The following is a 19,827-nucleotide window of genomic DNA, read 5'->3' on the forward strand; positions in this document are numbered from 1 at the left end:
AGCTGTGTGCCTAAGTGTGGAACCCCGATGTGTTCATCTTATACATGCGCATGAGCGATGCGATACAGTGAATGTACCTTCAAATGAGAGTCGCACTATTCCACTGATCTATATGTGGCAGTAATGCCCAAAGATATGCAGCAATGCTCAAACAAAGGCAGAGAAGAAGAAGCAAGATTGCAAATGTTTGTGGAAGATATATATTAAACACTATTGTTAGACCTCAAAGATACGATCAATGAATGTTGGTGACTTCAGTGAATGTAAAGATAAAGTTAGTTCCACTGACCACCTCTAACATCTGGGCGGTTATATGGTTATTTTCAGGCTAACTGGAAATAAGAATATAAAAACTTGGTTGTTTGCCAAAAATATTGCCACCATTTTCGAGAACACCTAGCACTGCAATCCAAAACTCTGTATCCACTTTATGTGGTTTACATATGCTGTTCATACACCAATAGTAATTCAAAGGACTGATAAGTAAGCCAGTTAATCTAATTCCGTTTACTACAACTACAAACTTAATGCGAGTAGGATAACCTGATTAAAGTGTTAACATGCCTGTTGCAATAATCAGAGAAGTGCCTTATTTGGGTCATAATCAAATTGGAGTAGATGTAAAAGCAGTGTGACATCCACTTATGACACTCCTCTCTGAGCATATGATGAGTTCATCTAATGACCACCACACCAAGAAAAGTCTATTCCAACACTGTGTGCAATTATCAATGCCTGTGCAATATTCTCTTTTATAACTTTTGCAATTACACTGTCATGTGCGACTGTACTTATATTATATTACTGTGTTTTCTCTCTATTTAATTGTGTACTCTCTTTGCTGTAACAATGTAAATTTCCCCGTCGTGGGACAATTAAAGGATTTCTGATTCTGACTTAATGACTCACTAGTTTATGGAGATAGAAATCAATCTCGTTACAAAGCACGACAGTTTATTCTGAGTCCAAAGTGAAGGTAACCAGGGGCGAGTTGAGGTAACATCTTGAGCATACAGCATAGAAAGGCTTGTGGGAGTGGATGGAGGACTTGGGACTCAGAGTTTAGCATCAGTTCCCAAAAGGTTGATGATACTGGGATATCTGAGCCAGGCAGAAAGCCACAGCTTGTGAACAGATTGTTCTGGTCAGGCGAGGCTCGGGATTGACTGATTATAGGCTGTGATATTCAGCATCATTATGATTATCGGTTCTTCATGTTCAAAGAAAGTTCTTGTGTCACGTCTAAATTCAGTCCATACACCCCCCATCCCTCTCTCTGGGAGGATGCACTGAAGAAAAGGTCTAAAAGTGCAGTATGGGAGTATTACACCCAACCAACATGAGGGAAGGCAGTCTGTACTTCATGCAGAGAAGGCGTCAGCATAGGAAGAGCAATGGCTCTTTTTTAAAAGATAATGTTAAAACGTTCTCTTTTGCAGCATTTAATTAAACATATGCTTCAGTGGATCGCTAGTTGAAGCTTTGACACAGAAAAGAGGAAACCAAGGTAGCAGATGTTGCATTGTTTAAGTGAACGCAGGAAATAAGAACCAGCAAGAGACTTCACTTATAGCATGTTTGCACCCATCTTAAAAAGCTTTCGCCACCGCTAAACACATAAACGGCTTACATTCGGCAGATGAATGGGCTGAACACACTCAGACGTAGATTAAAACAAATCAACCAAGTCAGAGCTTATGACCTCCGTCTTCACTTATTTCTGCACTGACCTCATAACGTCCCTTCCCATCCCCCAATCTCCTTCCCCTTAATCCTGCCCTACTGGGTGGCAGACAGCAGCATGGCCTGATGGTCAAACTGTGTCTGTCTGCCTTCCTGTTTGTCCATCTGCTGGGCCCCAGCAGTGGTTCAAAGGAATTAAAGTTGCCCAGAAAGTTGCCCCAAATCCCCCTTCAACCCTCCCTTTAAATTTTCCCTTTTCCGTTTTACTTTCTCTAAGCAAGGTCCATTGGCATTAACACATTGTACCTCCTATTAGCTAATGCAGTACAGCGACACACTGCATCTTATCCAGCACTCCAGTCCCACACAGGTATTCTACTCTATGCCCCAACACCACCAACAGAGAGGGGGGAATAGCAGCAAATTAGTCAAAAGAATTGTTCTCAGTCTCCATATGATTCACTCCCAGGTAGAACAGCCTCAGTCTGTGTGACGCTACAGTGGGTCTGATTTGATCCTTTCTGGGAAGAAATTGAATTACCCAGTGTGAGTTACAACTGGAGACAATATCCACCAGACTTTTTGTTTTGTCTTCATCTGCGACAGTGCCACTTGAATTGCAGCCTTTTTGTTTGGTTTAGGGACGCAGGGGCATGGATAGGGGTTGTGTTTTAGGAGGGAGGTGAGGGGTCACGGGGGCTGCAGTAATGTCATGGTGGCCTTTATGGCTACAATGAAAAGCACAGCAGGGAAAGTGAAGCCTTGTGTGAGTTTATTAAAACTGCAAAAAGGGTGAGTGGCCACAGATGGTGCGGTCAATAACCATTCACCCACCAATGCAAACTCATGAACAAACACACACCAAATGCCATACCACCGGGTGAACACACACACACACACACACACACACACACACACACACACACACACACACACACACACACACACACACACACACACACACACACACACACACACACACACATACACACATACACACATACACACATACACACACACACACACACACACACGGGGGGTTAGTAAAAACAGATGGAAAGTGTGTGGATGGATGTGTGATGTTGTGGAGAAGTGCTCCCGGGGGCGTTAGGATTCCGTTAGTCTGTCAACCTCTAACCTCCATCAACACCTCTGAGAAGCTGTTAAGACGCAGGATCAATGATCCGCCCGTATCCACTGTGGAGTATTTGCTACAACTTAACTTCAGCAGGAAGTGTAACATAATTTCCTTCAAAGACAGAAATGGCAACATCTGCTACATGAAATAGCATTTTGAAGCAATTTAGATTAAGTAAAGGCCAGAATGAGAAGACAGTAAGTAAAGTGGAGAAAGAGTAAAAGGTTAAATTAGAGCATTTTGTATTTGTATCTAAAGAACAATATCACATGCAACATTTCAATGGACCACAAGTTCCCAAGTTGCCATTTACTTTCGGGTGGATGACTTTACATGCGGAGAGACACTTCATCACGTGGCTCCATCGTGGTGTTAAAGGTTCAATGTGTAGTTCCGAGCCACAAGCTCAAAGAAATAGGGAGCAGTATTTCACCTCTACTACTGGGTCAATACAATCTGAATTCACCAGACTGCTGAGACTCTGAGAGCCGGTCTAAATAACGCTGTTATCTTATAATCTTCACGTGGAGCTTAGATATCTGTGTTTACTGCAGCACTGGGGGCTGTATGGTGTTTTTGTTTCATCCTCCGCACAGACATAATACTGCTTCCCAGTAGGAGAGTGTGCCTCTCCGGCGGCGAGGATACGGCCGGCAAATACCGCAGCTCCGATAGTCACACAGGGGTGTCGGCTAAATTGTAGCTTTCTGCTGGCGGAAGATCTGTCTGTCCCCCAGCCGCCGTACTGCCGGCGGAGCAGCCTCCCGCAAACGGTGAGGAACAGGCGAGGGGGCGAGTCGTTTTCTCGTTTCTGCCATTTTGAATTAAACCAAAACAAACTATCAAAACATGCAGGGATCATGGCTGTAATATTGACATGCCCAGAGTCTGCCCGAGTCTGCCAGCTCTACTTCCTCTCCCTCTGTACTGAGGGCAGACTGCCGCTACACTGACTCACTATTACCTCTAGAGGAACATGTGGTATTACAAGACTGGACGGAGCGGAACTGTCAGTTGGCTAATTTCAGTAGATATCTCTGCAACACAACACATCTTTGACATAATGTCAACACTGTTACCTCTTCACATTCTGATGATAATGTTAGTTCATTGTTTTAATGTGTTAATATTATCTTACACATTGAACCTTTAATGGGACAGAATTTGTGTGACACACATTTAAAACTTTAAGTGATTGATTACATAAGAAATCAATTCCTTCAACCAATAATTGATAGAATAATCAATTCTAAAAACAAAGCAAAACAAATGATGACAAAAAAAATCAAAAATAAATCGAGAATCAAGGACTCGTTTTCTGTGAAAGCACTCTGCAAGTGACTGTTTGTATTTATTACCCTGGAGAGACTATTTGCGTAAGTACTCTAAAGCATCCCCATTAGTTTTCAAGATGAGCCTGGAGAACTTTTCTAAATAAAGAGAAGGCAGCTTAAGGTCACCACACTCTCCACATCATCACATGCGGAAATCTGGAGACATGCTGGATTTATTTCACTAAAAAACCATGAAAGACCGATTTAAAGCAACATTTTAGTTTAGACTCTGCTTGATCCAGATGTCACATATGTGTGACATCTGGATAGTGTAATGGCCAGTGATCAACACATACATGCTCATCCTCTGCCACGCAATTGGACAACGTTAACTCCCAATATTCCCAATGTAAATAAACTAATGGCTTTTAACCACAAGACAAATCCTTCTAATTTGAAAGATAACTCAAACCAATAACACCTCAGAGCCGTTTCCTGCCTTTAATCCCCCTGCATACAAACATGGGCAGACCACTCTCTTTGAGTATGCAGAGGGGCAGGGCTCTGATTTCAAACAGCAGTGAAGCCAGGTCAAAGGGGGCAGCCTTTATGATGATCCGGGAGAGGACCCCTGACAGAGCCTCAAGGGGTCCTGCAATCAGAGTCGCGACCCCCGGACCACAAACAGCAAACCACAGCCCCGACATCAAAGCAACACTTTGCCCAAGAAAAAACAAGGCAGTGCTGCTCTGCCCTGATCCATAAGTCCATAGAAAAGGATGCCAACAGAGAATAGCAACGTACCCACAACCTCCCCTTAGTCTGCTTAAATTGACTGCAACCGATGTGCGCCATAAAGCACAAACAAATTCCACTGTCTTAACCCAATCTTCTTAATGTTTTTGTTTTTCCAAAACAAGCTGAGCCTTGATGTAGATGCCGATTTTAGCAATTAGCAAAAATTTAATCCCCATGCAACGAAGCTTTTTCAATAAAAAGGATAATTTCCTCAAATTGCCACACTGACATCCATTTTCATTTCTTCTGTTGGAGGGTAAATACAAGGCTGTTTAAAGAAGTGAATGTCAGCTGAATGACAAGTTGGGCCTGAGAAGAGTAGTGTCAGCCATCGTAGGGAGGCTTTCAGACAGTTACCAAAGAAAACTACATTAAATACCGCACATCTCCTGCCTTGAATAACAATGCCACTCTGCACACTGTTGCTGTCATGACTTTGGAAAACACAGAAAATATACAGACACAGAAATGATTCTTAAAAAAAGGGAAATGTTAGTGTAAATCTGCACAACTGCTGGATAACTGGATGACGATCACAGTGTCAGACTACAGATCGAAGTGGTTATCTAAGATGAGGCCAAACGGGCCGCCAGATATTTTTCGAAATATTGTGAGAATTAAAAACAAATTGTCCAACAGTGAGACACGACGATGCAAGCCAAACGATCAAACATGAGCTCCGGCTGTTTTCTGGGCTGCTTGTTGTTATACTTCTTGAGTAATCAATGTCTGTTCACCAGAATCTGCCTTCGGCTATCACAGCTACACTGCAGATGTGATCCCACTCATTATCACTGCAAACTCTTCACTCATAAAACGCTTTACAGCTGCAAAATCGGGAGCTGCTCTAAAACATAATACTTAATGTTGTCTGAATGCCTTTTTTCTTCCACTGCTAACTACTCGTATACTAAAGGAGCCTGGCAGCTTTTTTTCCCGAACAAACAGGGTCTGCATTTGCAGGAGTCATCTGACCTAGTAAAGACTCTCATTGTTATGCTTGACTACAAGCAAAAACATATAAGGCTTGTAGACATGTTACAGTGTCTGAATATGCTGGGTGTGAAAATATGTAACATTATGTCTCTTAACATTAATTTCAGTGAGTTGATATTGAATAAAGACAGATTATTTTCATTATAGATTAATCTTCAGATTACTTTCTAGATTAATCCATTGATTGTTCCGTTTATAAAATGTCAGAACATAATAGAAAACATATTCATCCCAGTTTCTCAAAGTCGAAGGTGATGTCTTCAAATGTCTTGGTTTATTTGATATATTTCTACCATTGCTGCTACATGCATGGAAAATTACTTTAAAGATAAGTCAATTATCAAACTAGTTGTCCATTATCCTTCTGTTAATCGACTAATTGTTGCAGCTCTATTGTCCATGCTAAATGCAACACAAAAGATGATCATCATACACCGACAAAAAAGCCTTTTTTCCACACAAAAAAATAATTTGAATGATAGGAAATAAAGGAACTCTCAAATTGCATAACCGCAAGCTATTTGCAATGCAAAAAGAACAAGTACAGTGCATTATGCAAATAGCTACCTATGAGAATATTTACAATGCATGACAAGCCTCAGTGCATTACCCTCAGAATATAATTCTGCATCTTCAACTAAACAAAACACCGTAACATTGATTTGCTGAGGCTCCTGTGGTCCTATACAGCGATTCTCAGCAGCATCAGGTTGTTGTTATTACCCCGCTGGGTTCTGCATGGCAAATGGGAGGCTTCGTCATCTCTTGTTCAGAATCCCCTATGACTGTGCATCATCCTCTATCATTGGCTAAAAGCCCTTAGTCATCCTCACAGGGAGAAGAAAGGGTGCTGAACATTCCTCGCAAATGAGAGCTTGTGCTCAACCACATGCAATTTTGTAATTCCTCAAGCAGCACTAGTGCCTTCTCTTTTCTACCCCCTGACCCCCGCTAACCTTCCCCCTTTCTCTGGATTTAAGGCTGTATACGGGGGATGTGAATAGGTGGTATTTCAGCATGCACTGAAGAACAGAGCTGGTTGGCTGGGGCCCAAATCCCCATGGTTACCCTGGAGCAGCAACTGCCTCTTTTCTGTGCTGGTCTATCTGGGAATAAACTAAGTCTGCTCTGCATGCTTGGGGGGGGGAGAGACAAGATAAGTTAGGGTGGTATCATTACTGCATCTTAGACACATCTAAATTACCCAAATATGGCCGTTGTATGATTAGGAGTGAGGCTATTGCCATTCAGTGTAAATCAGAGAGCATAGAATAGTAATAAAAAAAAAATCCCATTCACAAGCGACCAGCTCTTCTAAAGTGCCCCTGAGCAACAATCTTAATACATAGGTGTGCTGTCTGAACAAGTGCCCTTCCTGTCTTCAGTTGCATTATCATGCTGTAATGGCGTGGGAACAGTTCAGTAACTACAAAGTCTCACACTAACTCTAACAGGTTGTTAAACAGGTCGACATAATAAAATGCAACAGACCAAGAGGTAGTAGTGAAATGTGTCTCAGTAGATTTGGATTGTAATCTGATTGGACATACAACCTGAATATAACAGATTACTTGATAGGCTATATCTGTGAAAGATAGTGATCTCCTCTATGGGCCAATGGTGAATCTGATGAGCACTTTCATTGGTTTTCACATGCAAAACAAAAGCCCCTCCTGAACTCAATTACCAATCTTTTTATGTTGCTAATTAAGTTCACACTCTTGTAATGCCGACATAATTACCACTAAATTGTACCAGGCCTGTAAATAATTGTGCAGATATCCATGTTATGTAATTTGTTGGATGTTCTGGATAGACATGCCTTGCCGTAAACACCAAGAAGAAGTCATATTCTGCTTAACTTTTAAATGTAACTCGCCACATCACTAGCTGTAACCATAGACGGTTTAAAATAGGATGTGACTCATATGCAGGTAGTGAACTAACGTTAGCCTGATCCCAAAATGAGTCTTCCAGCGGCTCCAACAAGCATTTCCGAGCGAAACATTCACTCTGCCTTACCTTTGACTTGACTCTCGTAATCCGCGATGATTTCTTTATCCTTTTTGAACCTCGTCGTAGACATCTTCTGTCTTTTTGTGTCCGAAGCTTGTAGTAAACTTCTTGTAAGAAAAAAAAAATGTTTGTCAACAAGAGGGATCCTACAGCAACCGATGCATCCCACACAGGACGAGAAAAATGCACGCAGGGCGAAAGAAGAGGCGCGAGACAAAATTACACTTTGAAATTATTTAACTTTGCTACAAGCTCGACTTGGAGCAGCAAGAAGAAAACGTTTAGTTCTTCATGGTTCCTCTTCCCTCTGGATAAGCGATATACAGCGGTGTCACTGCGCAATGCTGCTCCAACCAATGAATCCACTCAAGTATCAGAGCAGTCGGCGCGGAGCAACAGCACTGCTGCTACCACAGAAGAAGAAGAAACAATCACGCAAGTTTCAGGGTCTCCTTGGCGGGGTTTCACAGCTCTCGGTAAAGTAGTGCCAACGACTCATCCGGAGAGCTTTAAAATCGGTCTGAATCGTGCGTGTGTGTGCTTTTTAGTAGTGGTTTCCAGTTTTTGGGACCCGCACAAACACTTCCCCCCTTGCTCGCTCTCCCTCAACGCTTTCTCCCCCCAACTCCCAGCAGGCTCAGAGGCAGACAGGGCAGGCCGACTGCAGCACGCAGCAGCTGGAGCCAGGCAGGGACAGGGAGGGAGGGATCTGCACACTCATACAGTCAGTGGACACCAGTGGACTCACACTCCTGCTCCCAAATCTGAAGGCGTTTTCTTTTTTTCATTTGTCCATATGTGTCAGCAGAATATAACACTGTAACAAAAGGCTTCTGTAATTTATACGTCAGTTGTTGTTTTTTTTCGTATTACCTGTAATTATGTATTTTAATTTCTTAACAAATACCCAGCGTTTTAAACTTAATTCACATAATGACATTAAGAAATTGCAATGACATGTTCCCTTATTTACTCCAAAGAAAGATCCAATACACAGGAATGTTCACAGATATCCAACATGACACAATAACACTGTTTATTTTGTTTACTGTAAGGGAGGAACTGATAGTGCTGTGTTTAGTGTGCATTAACCGACAGACTAGGATGTCTGACATGTAACGGGTTAGAAGTTGTTACGGACCGTCAAACATTACTAAAATAACAGGTTTACTGTCTAGCGTGCCACAATGTAGCTCATATCTGCTGGTTTATCCACTTAGGACATCCTATATTATAACGTGGGTTATTCGACAACTAATTTCATCAATAACACATCAATTTTAAAAAATCCAATTCAATCGTTTTTTTTATTGTGACCAAAGGACTCATGATTAATGTTACTAAGTTGTACAGCTACATTTCTGAGGGGAAATGTTGCCATAAGAACGTTTTTTAAATGTTGTATAAATGAAACATCATGCAGCATTGTTAAGAAATGAACACATCTCAGGCACAGGGACTCAGAAACAACACTGAAAAGTGGCAGATATAAGTTCTTAAAATGAGTGAGAATTGGCTCTATGATAACTATTACAACATGTTTATAGGGGCCCACAGCTGCAGAGGGTCCATAAAAGGTCCAGCTGAAATATATTGAGGGGGCCCCTATTTCCAACCCATGCACTCATACACAAGTAAGCTAAAGTAGGTAATGAAGGTAATATATTATACATGTATTTTATTGTTAAGAAGTTATTCATTGAATATATATAAAAAAACACAACAAATAGTAAAATACATAGTAAATACATTATTTGCCTTTAACCAAGTTTGAAGATAGCACCATGCTTTGCGCCATTATATTACTTGATCTGTGTTGATTTAGTCTAGTTGAAAGTTTGTCCCCTTTATTTTTTCTCAATTTCAAAAAACTTTTGCCTTAAATTTCAGCTGAAATCATTGTAGCAACTAGAAATTAACTGATCTACAGCGCCATCTGCAGGGGAAATAATGGCACAGGACAAGCACATCCACTCATTACTCTTCAGGACAATGTTTCAATTTATTTTCTAGCACTGTCTAAAAAAATCCATGCAGCGCACCACTAAAATAAATAGACCACAGAAGAAATGATTTTGTTATGTTTTGATCAGAAAAGTGACACATGCCACAGCAACAACTCACAATTAGGGCTAGGCGATATGGCCAAAATCTTCTATCAAGATAAACGTATTTTCATATCTTGAAATAACAACATGGAAAAGCCTATTTTTGTACACTCCTGTGTGAATTAAATACTTGACAAATGAAAAGTATTTTCTAATTTAATTAAGAACTAATGCAAAACAAACATAATAGTTTCAAGTGAAATTAAAGAGTAAAAATAAATACATATTTCCAGCTATACACTGACTATGTTCACATGCATGCACACACATGCAGTGTAATTAGCTGAACACAATAGTTTGATCGCAATGAACTGGGTGGTAATGTAAAGTGTGATGGAAAAATAAAACGCAATATTCAAATGATATTCCCTCAAAATATTTCATAACAGATTTTCAGAGAGATCTGTGTTAATATGCGCTTGTTTCCAGTATAGACAATGTAATTGTGTATTATGATATCTCGACATATAATTTCACAAGTATATGATTCCATTAAAAGACGAGAAATGATCACATTGCCCAGCCCTAGTCACAATAATAACCAGTTTCAAACAAGACCTAAAAACACATTATCATCTCATTCTACTCCAAATCCTAAGTGTAAAATCACAATATTTAGTGCATACAAACAGATATAAAACATGGTTGAAATAATATAAGGGCAAAATGCAAAGGCAGTTTATCATTTATCATTTCTAAACCCCTGGACACTCCACCATTGTAAACATTAAGATGATAAATATACACTACTCAAGTCATAGAGCCCTTTACCAACTAGTAATGGCAGCTTTACAACATACATACATTTTATAATAAACCGCACAGGAATATTACACTGAACATCGTAAGGTTCACAACAACAGTAGTATGTCACGTTTCTCCACAAACCACAAAATAAATTAAAACAATATTGAACGTCTACCCCTGTATACCTTTTGAATTTTTGTTAATTAAGCACCACGATCATCCGTTTTTGAAGAAAGTCTCCTCGATGACCTCAGTGAACCTCTCCTTCATCTGCTGACGGAAGTTGGCGTACCATTCCAACAGCCTCCTCCTCCTGTCCACCCTCTGCTCTTGGCTCATCCCCCTCTCCCTTTCCAAGATGGCCGGCAGTTCTTTCCAGTCACTGATGAAGATGAAGGGTGCTCCTGCAGCTTTGAGCAGACGCAGTGGGGAGCTGGACCCCGCCGCGCAGGTCCCAGGTGTCAGTACATCTTCCACCACGGGCACAGAGCCATAAGAGCAGGCCTCGTAGATGCGGTAGCACTCAGAGTTGATTCCGACTGGGCAGAGAGTGAGCTCGCTCTGGGCCAGAGCGTTCTGATAGCGTCTCAGACTGTCGGCCGTCTCCTGAGGTAGCCACCTGAGGCAAGGAATACATGTAAGAAAGATGTACTGCAGTACGGTTCCAATAAGACAATTCATGTATATATCTCACCACAACTCCATTTACAATTTAATAAGTAAAAAACCCAGAAATTCTTCATTTAAAATGTCTTATCACGTAAAGAGGTAGCTACTAATAACACCAAGGTTCCCTGACAAGATTAATAATCAAGAAAACTCATCTCAAACCGCATTACGTACCACATACAGGAGTCAAACCTGGTAAACCCACAGATCTAAAATGTGTGGGTAGAGATTTTCAAACTGCCCACATTTAAGTAAAGTATATAACACAATTCCAATACAAGTGATTAGGGACAAAATCCATAGTCCTCTTTCTGTGCAAAAATGCATCTAAAGTTCAGTTTAATAATATCTCAAATCAAAACTCACCTCTTCAGATCTGCTTTTAATGAGTCATTATTTTTATGTATTTTAAATGTTGATGACGTGTTTTATAATGTAATTATGAATCTTAATACGTATCTGTAAAGCTTCTTTGAGTACCTTTTAAAAGCACTTGATAAATAAAATGTATTATTATTATTATTATTATTATTATAAATATTATAAGGTCTAGCCTTGTCAGCCTCTGTGATGTGTTATTAGTGTTATGTCATGTTATGTCAGGCACTGACATTTAATATACTTGAATGTCACTACAAAGCCCTTGAATGTCTCATGACTGAATCTAAATTATTATTAATGGTAAAAATGGTAATAGGAACGTCTCAGTAAGAAGTTCTTGATATTAATATTCTCAAATCAGTCTTTTTAAAACAAGACCGTATACAAGCAATACAGTCTTTAAAACTAAACAGAAAAGCTTTGCTCTTCCTAAACACTGGCTTACTTCTCCCTGGCAGTGGTGATGCATTCCTCATCCAGTTCAGACTTTTTCAGCACCTGCATAAGAGTTTCTCTGGAGGAATTTTTGTAAACAGTTCCTAGGAAATTGCAGAGGTATTGCCTGTTGGAGGTAATCAGTTGGGCATTAGGCCTGATCATAGGAAACTGCCTGTACCTGCACCGAGACGAGCAAAAAAGAGCAACATGTTAGATAACGTTATTCATTTAAAAAGACATCCTGCAGTTTAATGTACTGATATTGAGCATTAATGATGTACACATACACAAACATGTAGGACTAGTAAGAGATGACATACGTGGCGACACCCAGAGGCCACTGGAAGACATCCTTGTCGTTGACCCAGGGGCTGTCGTACACTACAAACAGCAGGTCCACAAAGCCACCATTCCTCTTTAAGTAAGGAGCAATAAAGTCGTTGTTGCAGTGCTCATTTCCCAGCAGGACCAAAGCCACATGTGACACTGTGTGGGACTTCACTAAAGCTTGGGCATGCTCCAGCCACCGTATGGAGTAAGAGACCTTCTCCTGCTCGCGGCCATTCAGAACCAGAACCAGGCTGTTCATATCCAGAGGGACATGACCCTGGACCACAGCAGGACCTGTGTAGAAACTAAAAGATGGAGCGGCCACAGGAGAGGGAGAATAAGTTGATTTGATGGTTCTGTCTTATTACTGTATGTGGCTATTATATGATGTGGTGTGGTCCTAAAAGCAGACTACATGCTCAGGTTTGGCAGTTTTTAAGCATCCCATCTTTTTCCAGTTACCTGAAATCAATCTTTCCTGACTGCAGCTCTCCCACTCTCCATTGTGCGATCTTGTCAGTAGGGTTGAGGGGTCCCTCCAAAATATGTTCCCAAAGATAAAGCCCTGAGGAGAAAAGAAGAAAGAATTTGCTTGCTATCGGATGTACAGTACTATTATGTTGTGCCATTGTCAGCCTTCCGCAACAGAGCATAAAAAAGCGTTATGTATTTCGTATCTACATCTATGTTTATCTATTTGCTCTTATCTAACTATGAATATACATTTTAATAATATATATTCTTTTTTTTAACGTATATTAAACTTCTTCACCTCCATGTACATACTGTATATCAGAATTTTAGTTTTTTGGATGTTCCCATCATTTAAGTTATAAAGTTTAACAATGCATGGCTGCACAAAGTAAATGTCAGCCATACTGTAGGTGCTACTAACATAAGGCCAGAGCTACCAGAAGGCTACTCTGAGTTTGCAGTAATTTCTAAAGCATTTAAATTATGTGCAGTTGTAGTATGTATTCTGTTATACATAACACTTGGACTGTAGTGTCCATTTCTTAAGTTGTATTGCCCAGTTCCTAATTGTATATGAATAAATGACAATAACTTGAAATAAAAAGCTAAAACAACTCCCAATCAATCGCAACAATAACAACATTTTCTGATTTGACCTGAATTCAAAATAAGAGAAAACCACAAAAGCTGAACTAAAAACGTACGTCCTAGGTTAGGGAATGCACATGCAGATCAAAATGCCACTGTGCAGTCAGTTTGTCTTTCACGCCCAAATCACAACACAGACCTAACTCTGCAGGCTGTGATCGATGACGTCTCATAATACCATGACTTACCTATGGCAGCTTTGCCCCAGATTTGTACCCTGTATCTTTTGGGTTTGTTTTTGTCAATTTCACCCAAGTGCTGTTTGAAGGCGTCTCTCTTTTTGGTCAGAGCAGAGTTGTAGTCCACCTGTTCATCCTCCCACGGATTCCAATCACGCGCTAAAAGTGGGCCAACTGCACCGCCATCTCTGACACCACCTGCAAGCACAACACACAATTTCCATTCAGCTTATGGGCATGTATTTCCTTCAACTTAAAAGAGAAACGAGTTTCTAACTGTCAATTTATAAAATTTGCAGGCAGCTTATTTGCATTCGGGGCTAGATAACGGTTGTGCCAGCTAAAATTAAGGGAAATTACCCAAGACTGTCTCTTTCTTCACCACCCGGTGAACACGGGAAATTACTTTGGTACTGAAAAAGACACTGTATGCAGCATAGAGTGAAAATGCCACATATGCAAAAATAATTAGTAGGAATAGTTTTCTTTTTGGTATTTTCATTTTTCTTTTCGTTTTTATATTTATCTATAGGTTACCATTGTGTAGCTACCCTCCATATTTTGTGAGAGGACCCTTGTTTACAACACGAGGACCTCTTGGTACAGCTGACTTAGAAAATGCCTGTACTAAAATTAGCCATTATTTCAAATGCATGTATAATTTCTACTATTTTGAAACAAGCTATACCCATATGTCAACACATACTATATAAAGTACAATTCTGGCATTGATTTATAACAGGAAAACTATATAATAACGCGAGGAAAACCGAAAGGGACGCTTCGGTCAGACCGTACGTACTGCGGGACGTTGTGGAGGCGGAGCGGGTTTCTGGTAACACACTTAAAGACTTCTGTACGCAAGGTCGTGTCCCCAGCTGCGGTGTGGAGGGCTCTTATTTTGGGCAAAGATGATGTCCATAGCCGCTCGTTCCGGGGCTCTTTCCCCGTACATGCAGGCGACAAAGCAAACAGTTAAAAGCCTGGTGTCACCTGGAGCCCAGCACTTGGTGCCTGCCGCTGGTAAGACCGAACGATTTACGTGTGTTGCTGCTAACGTTGGCAGTAATATTGAGCTGCAATTTAACATCCTGACTTCTTACTGATTAGTTAACATGTTAATGATAGACTACGTGTGGTGTATGTTTTTATCTTTATGTTTTACTGTTCTTGTCTGCAAAGTAACACTACTGCTAACTAGGTGTTAACTGTGGCTAGCTGGAAATAGCCGATGTGTTGTAACTGACATTTGAAACCTGAGGGTCAACAATGGATAAGAAGTCTGAAGTATATAAACATACACTAGTGATATGTAAACGCCTCAACACAGAGACATAGACACTATTGTCAACCAGTTTCTGCTTTGACATGTGTGACCTTATTAGTACATTTGTGTTGTAACCTCAGTTTAAAATGTTTTGCTTTGACATGCCAATCCAGGTGAAATACTTATTTAGGTCAAAGAATACACTGTATAGCCTAACTGGTTACTGTTCAGAAGAAAATATCAAATAAAGATAGTTCTTATGATTATCCAGTTCAGCTAAATCATGTGTCTATTTTTAGTTAGGTGGTTGACAGAAAATTCCAAATATTGAATGGTTCCTGCTCATCAAATGTGAATATCTACTTGTTTTGTGAGGGCAACCTGCATTTCTTCGGGTTTTGGACTGATAGTCTGATAAAACAAGCAATTGTTAGTAGCAACTATATTGACACTGATCTAGTCATGATCTGATCTGATATGGGGGGTAAACTTTCTAATTTTGATGCAGACTGGTATAATAATGTTTTTAGAAACGGTTTATCTGGTTTCCATAATATATAACGACCAGTGTTTATGGATACAATATATTAATCAGAATCAATTTAATCCAAAATTAGATTTTTTATTTATTAATAATTGATAATGAAGTTATCCAATTTCCAATTAAAATAAATAATTATTAGATTAACTAATAATCAAGCCTTGAATAGGAGGATACAGTGTGACAAAGAAGCACATTACTTTTAAATGTTTCTGTAAGACACTGAATTTGCCCATCTTCTGCTCTTGTCTTTAAACACTTAATTTCTCTTCCAGCTCCTGGAGGGATCCGCCTTGCCCACACAGATATCAAGATTCCTGACTTTACAGACTACCGTCGTCCCGAGGTTCTCAACCCCAACAAGTCCTCCCAGGAGAGCAGTGAGGAAAGAAGGTTGTTCTCTTACCTTGTCACTGGAGCGACCACTGTGGTTGGTGTGTATACAGCCAAGACAGTGGTCAGCCAGTTTGTCTCCTCGATGAGTGCATCTGCAGATGTCCTGGCCTTATCCAAGATTGAGGTCAAGCTCAGTGACATCCCTGAAGGCAAAAACATGACCTTCAAGTGGAGAGGAAAGCCCCTGTTTGTCCGTCACCGCACAGAGAAGGAAATCGCTGCAGAGGAGGCTGTGAATATCTCAGAGCTGCGTGACCCCCAGCATGACAAGGAAAGAGTGCAAAATCCCAGCTGGGTTATCGTCCTCGGTGTGTGCACCCATCTGGGTTGTGTGCCCATTGCCAACGCAGGAGACTATGGAGGCTACTACTGTCCTTGCCATGGCTCCCACTATGATGCTTCAGGAAGAATAAGAAAGGGACCCGCTCCTCTTAACCTGGAGGTTCCCTACTATGAATTCCTTAGTGAGGACACAGTTATGGTGGGATAAATACTGGAGCACTGTCTCATTTCCTCTCTATATGTATTTTTGTGATGGCTCTGTGTGAGAGTTGGGGTGTGAAATAAAATGTGTGTATTTACTAATAAAGACATATTTCCATCTCTATGATTGAGCTATTGTGTCTTTTCACTTGTAAAAAGTGAAGGTATTTCTTTTTCTTCCATTGTTCTGCATCATTTAGCTTGATGACATTTTTATATTGGGATTAATCTCTATACTATAGATTTCTCTTATTCAACACTACTTTTAGCATTTCGTATTTTGCAAATAACATTCTTCAACACACAAACTGTAAAAGTTACAGAAAAATTAAGCAAAATAAAACAAATGTCTGACAAACCTTAAGGGCAGGAAATTCTAAAAATGGGAGATAAACAAGTCCTCAACCACAACAGGTGAATGAAACTAGATTTTAAAAAGCTAGTATATGGGTAATACATCTCGTCATGAGATGATTGCGGCCTGTTCGATGGCGACATGCTGGCAAACTTAAAGTATCGACAAGATGTAAACATTCAGAAATGTGAATTGAGATCAAGAGCTTGTTGGGGCTTTTTTGCAGTAAAGTCTGGACCACGGCCATGTTTTGTAACTAAAGAACGTGTAGATTATTTGTTCCAAGGACCCTGTTTTTCCTTTTATTGAGTTTCTGTTGGACAAGATGACAATTTCATACCAGTAAAGGCAGCAGCAAAGAGCGTGATCTGCCAAGTAAATTACTATTGTTTTACACTCGAATCACAGATGGATTTAATCCTGACAATTGAAGTGTTCTATGTAAAACTGTATGAACCAGTGGAAGACACAAACCTTTTTTTTATTGATATAATTTAAATACAATACACTGCACAGATGCTGTAAACCTCTTGAACCTAATAAATTACCATCAAATCAAAATATATCACATTGTACAGTTGGCACTCATCCAGGACATAATCCTTTGTATTAAAATAAATGCAGTTCAACCACAATTATCAGTGCTATTAAATGCTTAACAAATAAATATTTCCTTCAACTGAGGAGTGCACTTCCCATGATAAATTATTATTATTATATTATTATGATAAGTTTTACAGCTGTTTTCTCAATAATTCACTAAACTTATAGTGTGATCAGGACTGTGATGGTGCGTGTGCACGTTTACGATATGTTATTTCACATCATTTTGATAAAATGTCTCCAGCTTCATAAAAACAGTTCACATTCTTTTCAAAGGCTCCGTCCTCCTCAGCATGTGGGCCTCTGAGTCAGGTTTTTCCAAAGACACTAATCCACATAGTGCACCTCCGCCTGGAGCTCCTTGGAGATATACCCAAGAAGGGCGGCTGTGAGCTGCTGCTTCAGAGCGGCGTTGCCCATCACTAAAGCAGAAAGCTGAGCCAAATCTGTCCACTGAATGTCTCCCAGGACCGCTACAAGACCATCATAGAGCTTCTGCTGCTGCTGAGGGCTGAGCTCCATTATGATCTGAGGCAGAGGTTTGAATTGTCCACTGGTCAGCCAGCAGCCCAGAAGGCCTCCGACGGCACCACCTGCAAGGGAAGAGGGTTTCAAACTTGTAAAATTACGATTGTACATTGTTTGAGTGTGAGTTAGAGGAACTGTTGCATTTGTTCCACTCACCAACTGCAATACCAAGAGGACCGCCAACTAACCCTCCAGCGAAGGCCAGTCCCCCGGCTGCTGCTGCTCCCTTCCCCGAGCCTTTCACTGTGGTCTGGATTTGCTGATTGGCAGATAACTCACAACACAGCCTCATGACATCATCAATTCGATGACACATACTGTGGATCAGATGTAGAACTTTAGGAGACGTGACAGAAGTTTGAACTGCAAGAACAATGAGCATAGAATAAGAAATCAGTATAATTACTGTCAGTTTAAATACAAGTATTTGTTGTTGGTTATTCAAAAATTAACAGCTTACAAAATCACATCAGACACTAACATACACTAAGCAATTTAAAAGACAGAATACTGGTCCTACACATGTTGGATATTGTGGCCCAACAGTCATTTTCTAAAGCAATCATCTAAAGATAAATGTTGTAGTGTGATAGCTCTGATTGCATCAGAAATAATCATAAGGCAAAGGTTAAGCTTTCACAGAATAGTATCTATAGCCCCTTTCAAAAAGACATTAGCCATTCGGCAAAGCCTTTCGTAATAACCACAGTAATAATTATTAACATACCTTGCTGTGTTATGAAATCCTCATCAATATTTGTTAGTTTAATCTTTATAATGTTATTATCCTGTGTTCTGATATGCCGGTTACTTCTGATTCCTGGTCTTGCTTGACTATGGCCGCAATGCCTGATGGGTACAAAACAATGCTGCGTTCACGGACACTCGACCAATCCAGAATTCTCTACTTTTTGGTCGGAAAACAACCAACAACAAACATGGTGCAAACCATAAACCGTACAAAATAGGTTTGAACTAGTTTTAGTTTAGTGATATCTTGTGAGAGTAAGTCACTGAAAATGCGCATCACATAATTATAGATTTTCCAAAACCTATTTTACCGTTTTGGTGTGTTGGAGAATTAGACGAAGTAGCAGCAAATTAATTATTGTTTTCATATTTTTCTTTAATTATTATTGATGAATCTACTTACATGGCTACAATACTTAAGGTGTTTGTTTTCTGGGGTCATTTATCTTTTTTAAAAAGGACCCCCTTAAACCAATAATAATATATATGAATGAAGGATTTTCGTATTTGCATTGAATATGTTAACAACATCTTAAAATGATAATGAAAACGTACTTATCTCAATTATCCAATATCTCAGATTAATGTGTAATTTGTAGGGAAAGTCACATACTCCCTACCATACCAAACATAAGAGGTAAATTATTGATTATTTTATTTATTTAAGGGATCCTTGATTCTTGTTTCACGGTGTATGAATGTGCCTTTGCTTTTATAACTGGTACAAGTGATATTTCCGACAGCAGATGAGGGCAACAAAAACAGCCAATGAGCGTTTAACAAGAAGGGGGCTGGAACCATAGGTGGATTATATAAATTTTCTGAAACCAAACTTGTTTATCACAACTGACCTGTCTGAGCAAATGCATATCTACTAATAGCTATGTGGCCTATACTAGGGATATGTCTGTGTTTAAATATTATATGCAACTACAATGTCTGTGCAGATACAAGCAGATACACCTGTAGGTACAGACAGGGAACCTACTGCTACTTTTGTAACAGATAAATCCCTGACAGTCGTT

At 40.0% G+C, this 19,827-nt stretch overlaps 4 protein-coding genes across 10 annotated transcripts in view; 1 reads left to right on the forward strand and 3 right to left on the reverse strand.

Annotated features, from left to right (window-relative positions):
• The window catches only part of srgap1a (SLIT-ROBO Rho GTPase activating protein 1a), an 80,167-nt gene extending 71,544 nt beyond the window's left edge, over positions 1-8,623 (reverse strand). The window contains exon 1 of one of the 4 annotated variants that reach the window (XM_029433451.1): positions 7,912-8,620. In XM_029433451.1, coding sequence (XP_029289311.1) covers positions 7,912-7,975 — 64 coding nt within the window. In that variant the 5' untranslated portion in view covers positions 7,976-8,620. Of the gene's footprint in view, positions 1-7,911 lie in introns of all 4 variants that reach the window. The other 3 variants (XM_029433450.1, XM_029433453.1, XM_029433454.1) reach the window with 3 other exon arrangements.
• Positions 8,624-9,554: 931 nt separating this feature from the next.
• Positions 9,555-14,610, reverse strand: rxylt1 (ribitol xylosyltransferase 1). Of its 2 annotated transcripts, XM_029433458.1 has the most exons (6): positions 14,240-14,610; positions 13,889-14,077; positions 13,041-13,143; positions 12,569-12,883; positions 12,256-12,426; positions 9,555-11,379 (listed from the first exon to the last, which is right to left on the reverse strand). In XM_029433458.1, exons 1-6 carry the CDS (start codon positions 14,379-14,381, stop codon positions 10,977-10,979), a joined length of 1,323 nt encoding a protein of 440 aa, XP_029289318.1. In that variant the 5' UTR covers positions 14,382-14,610; the 3' UTR covers positions 9,555-10,976. The 2 variants fall into 2 exon arrangements, with proteins under 2 accessions (XP_029289318.1, XP_029289319.1); XM_029433459.1 differs by lacking the exons at positions 13,041-13,143; positions 13,889-14,077; positions 14,240-14,610 and having other exon boundaries at positions 12,536-12,662.
• A 75-nt stretch (positions 14,611-14,685) lies between these two features.
• LOC115009480 (cytochrome b-c1 complex subunit Rieske, mitochondrial-like) lies at positions 14,686-16,691 on the forward strand. Its single transcript, XM_029433462.1, has 2 exons — positions 14,686-14,902; positions 15,963-16,691. The coding sequence occupies exons 1-2, from the start codon at positions 14,791-14,793 to the stop codon at positions 16,571-16,573; spliced, it is 723 nt and encodes a 240-aa protein (XP_029289322.1). The 5' UTR covers positions 14,686-14,790; the 3' UTR covers positions 16,574-16,691.
• Positions 16,692-17,383: 692 nt separating this feature from the next.
• Positions 17,384-19,485, reverse strand: LOC115009850 (protein C19orf12 homolog). Of its 3 annotated transcripts, none has more exons than XM_029434118.1 (4): positions 19,358-19,485; positions 18,780-18,901; positions 18,209-18,369; positions 17,384-18,117 (listed from the first exon to the last, which is right to left on the reverse strand). In XM_029434118.1, the coding sequence occupies exons 3-4, from the start codon at positions 18,366-18,368 to the stop codon at positions 17,852-17,854; spliced, it is 426 nt and encodes a 141-aa protein (XP_029289978.1). In that variant the 5' UTR covers position 18,369; positions 18,780-18,901; positions 19,358-19,485; the 3' UTR covers positions 17,384-17,851. The 3 variants fall into 3 exon arrangements, with proteins under 3 accessions (XP_029289978.1, XP_029289977.1, XP_029289976.1); XM_029434117.1 differs by having other exon boundaries at positions 18,209-18,415; XM_029434116.1 differs by lacking the exon at positions 19,358-19,485 and having other exon boundaries at positions 18,209-18,415; positions 18,780-19,146.
• Positions 19,486-19,827: the final 342 nt, after the last annotated feature.

Source organism: Cottoperca gobio, chromosome 6, assembly GCF_900634415.1.
Source record: "Cottoperca gobio chromosome 6, fCotGob3.1, whole genome shotgun sequence".
Classification (NCBI taxonomy): domain Eukaryota; kingdom Metazoa; phylum Chordata; class Actinopteri; order Perciformes; family Bovichtidae; genus Cottoperca; species Cottoperca gobio.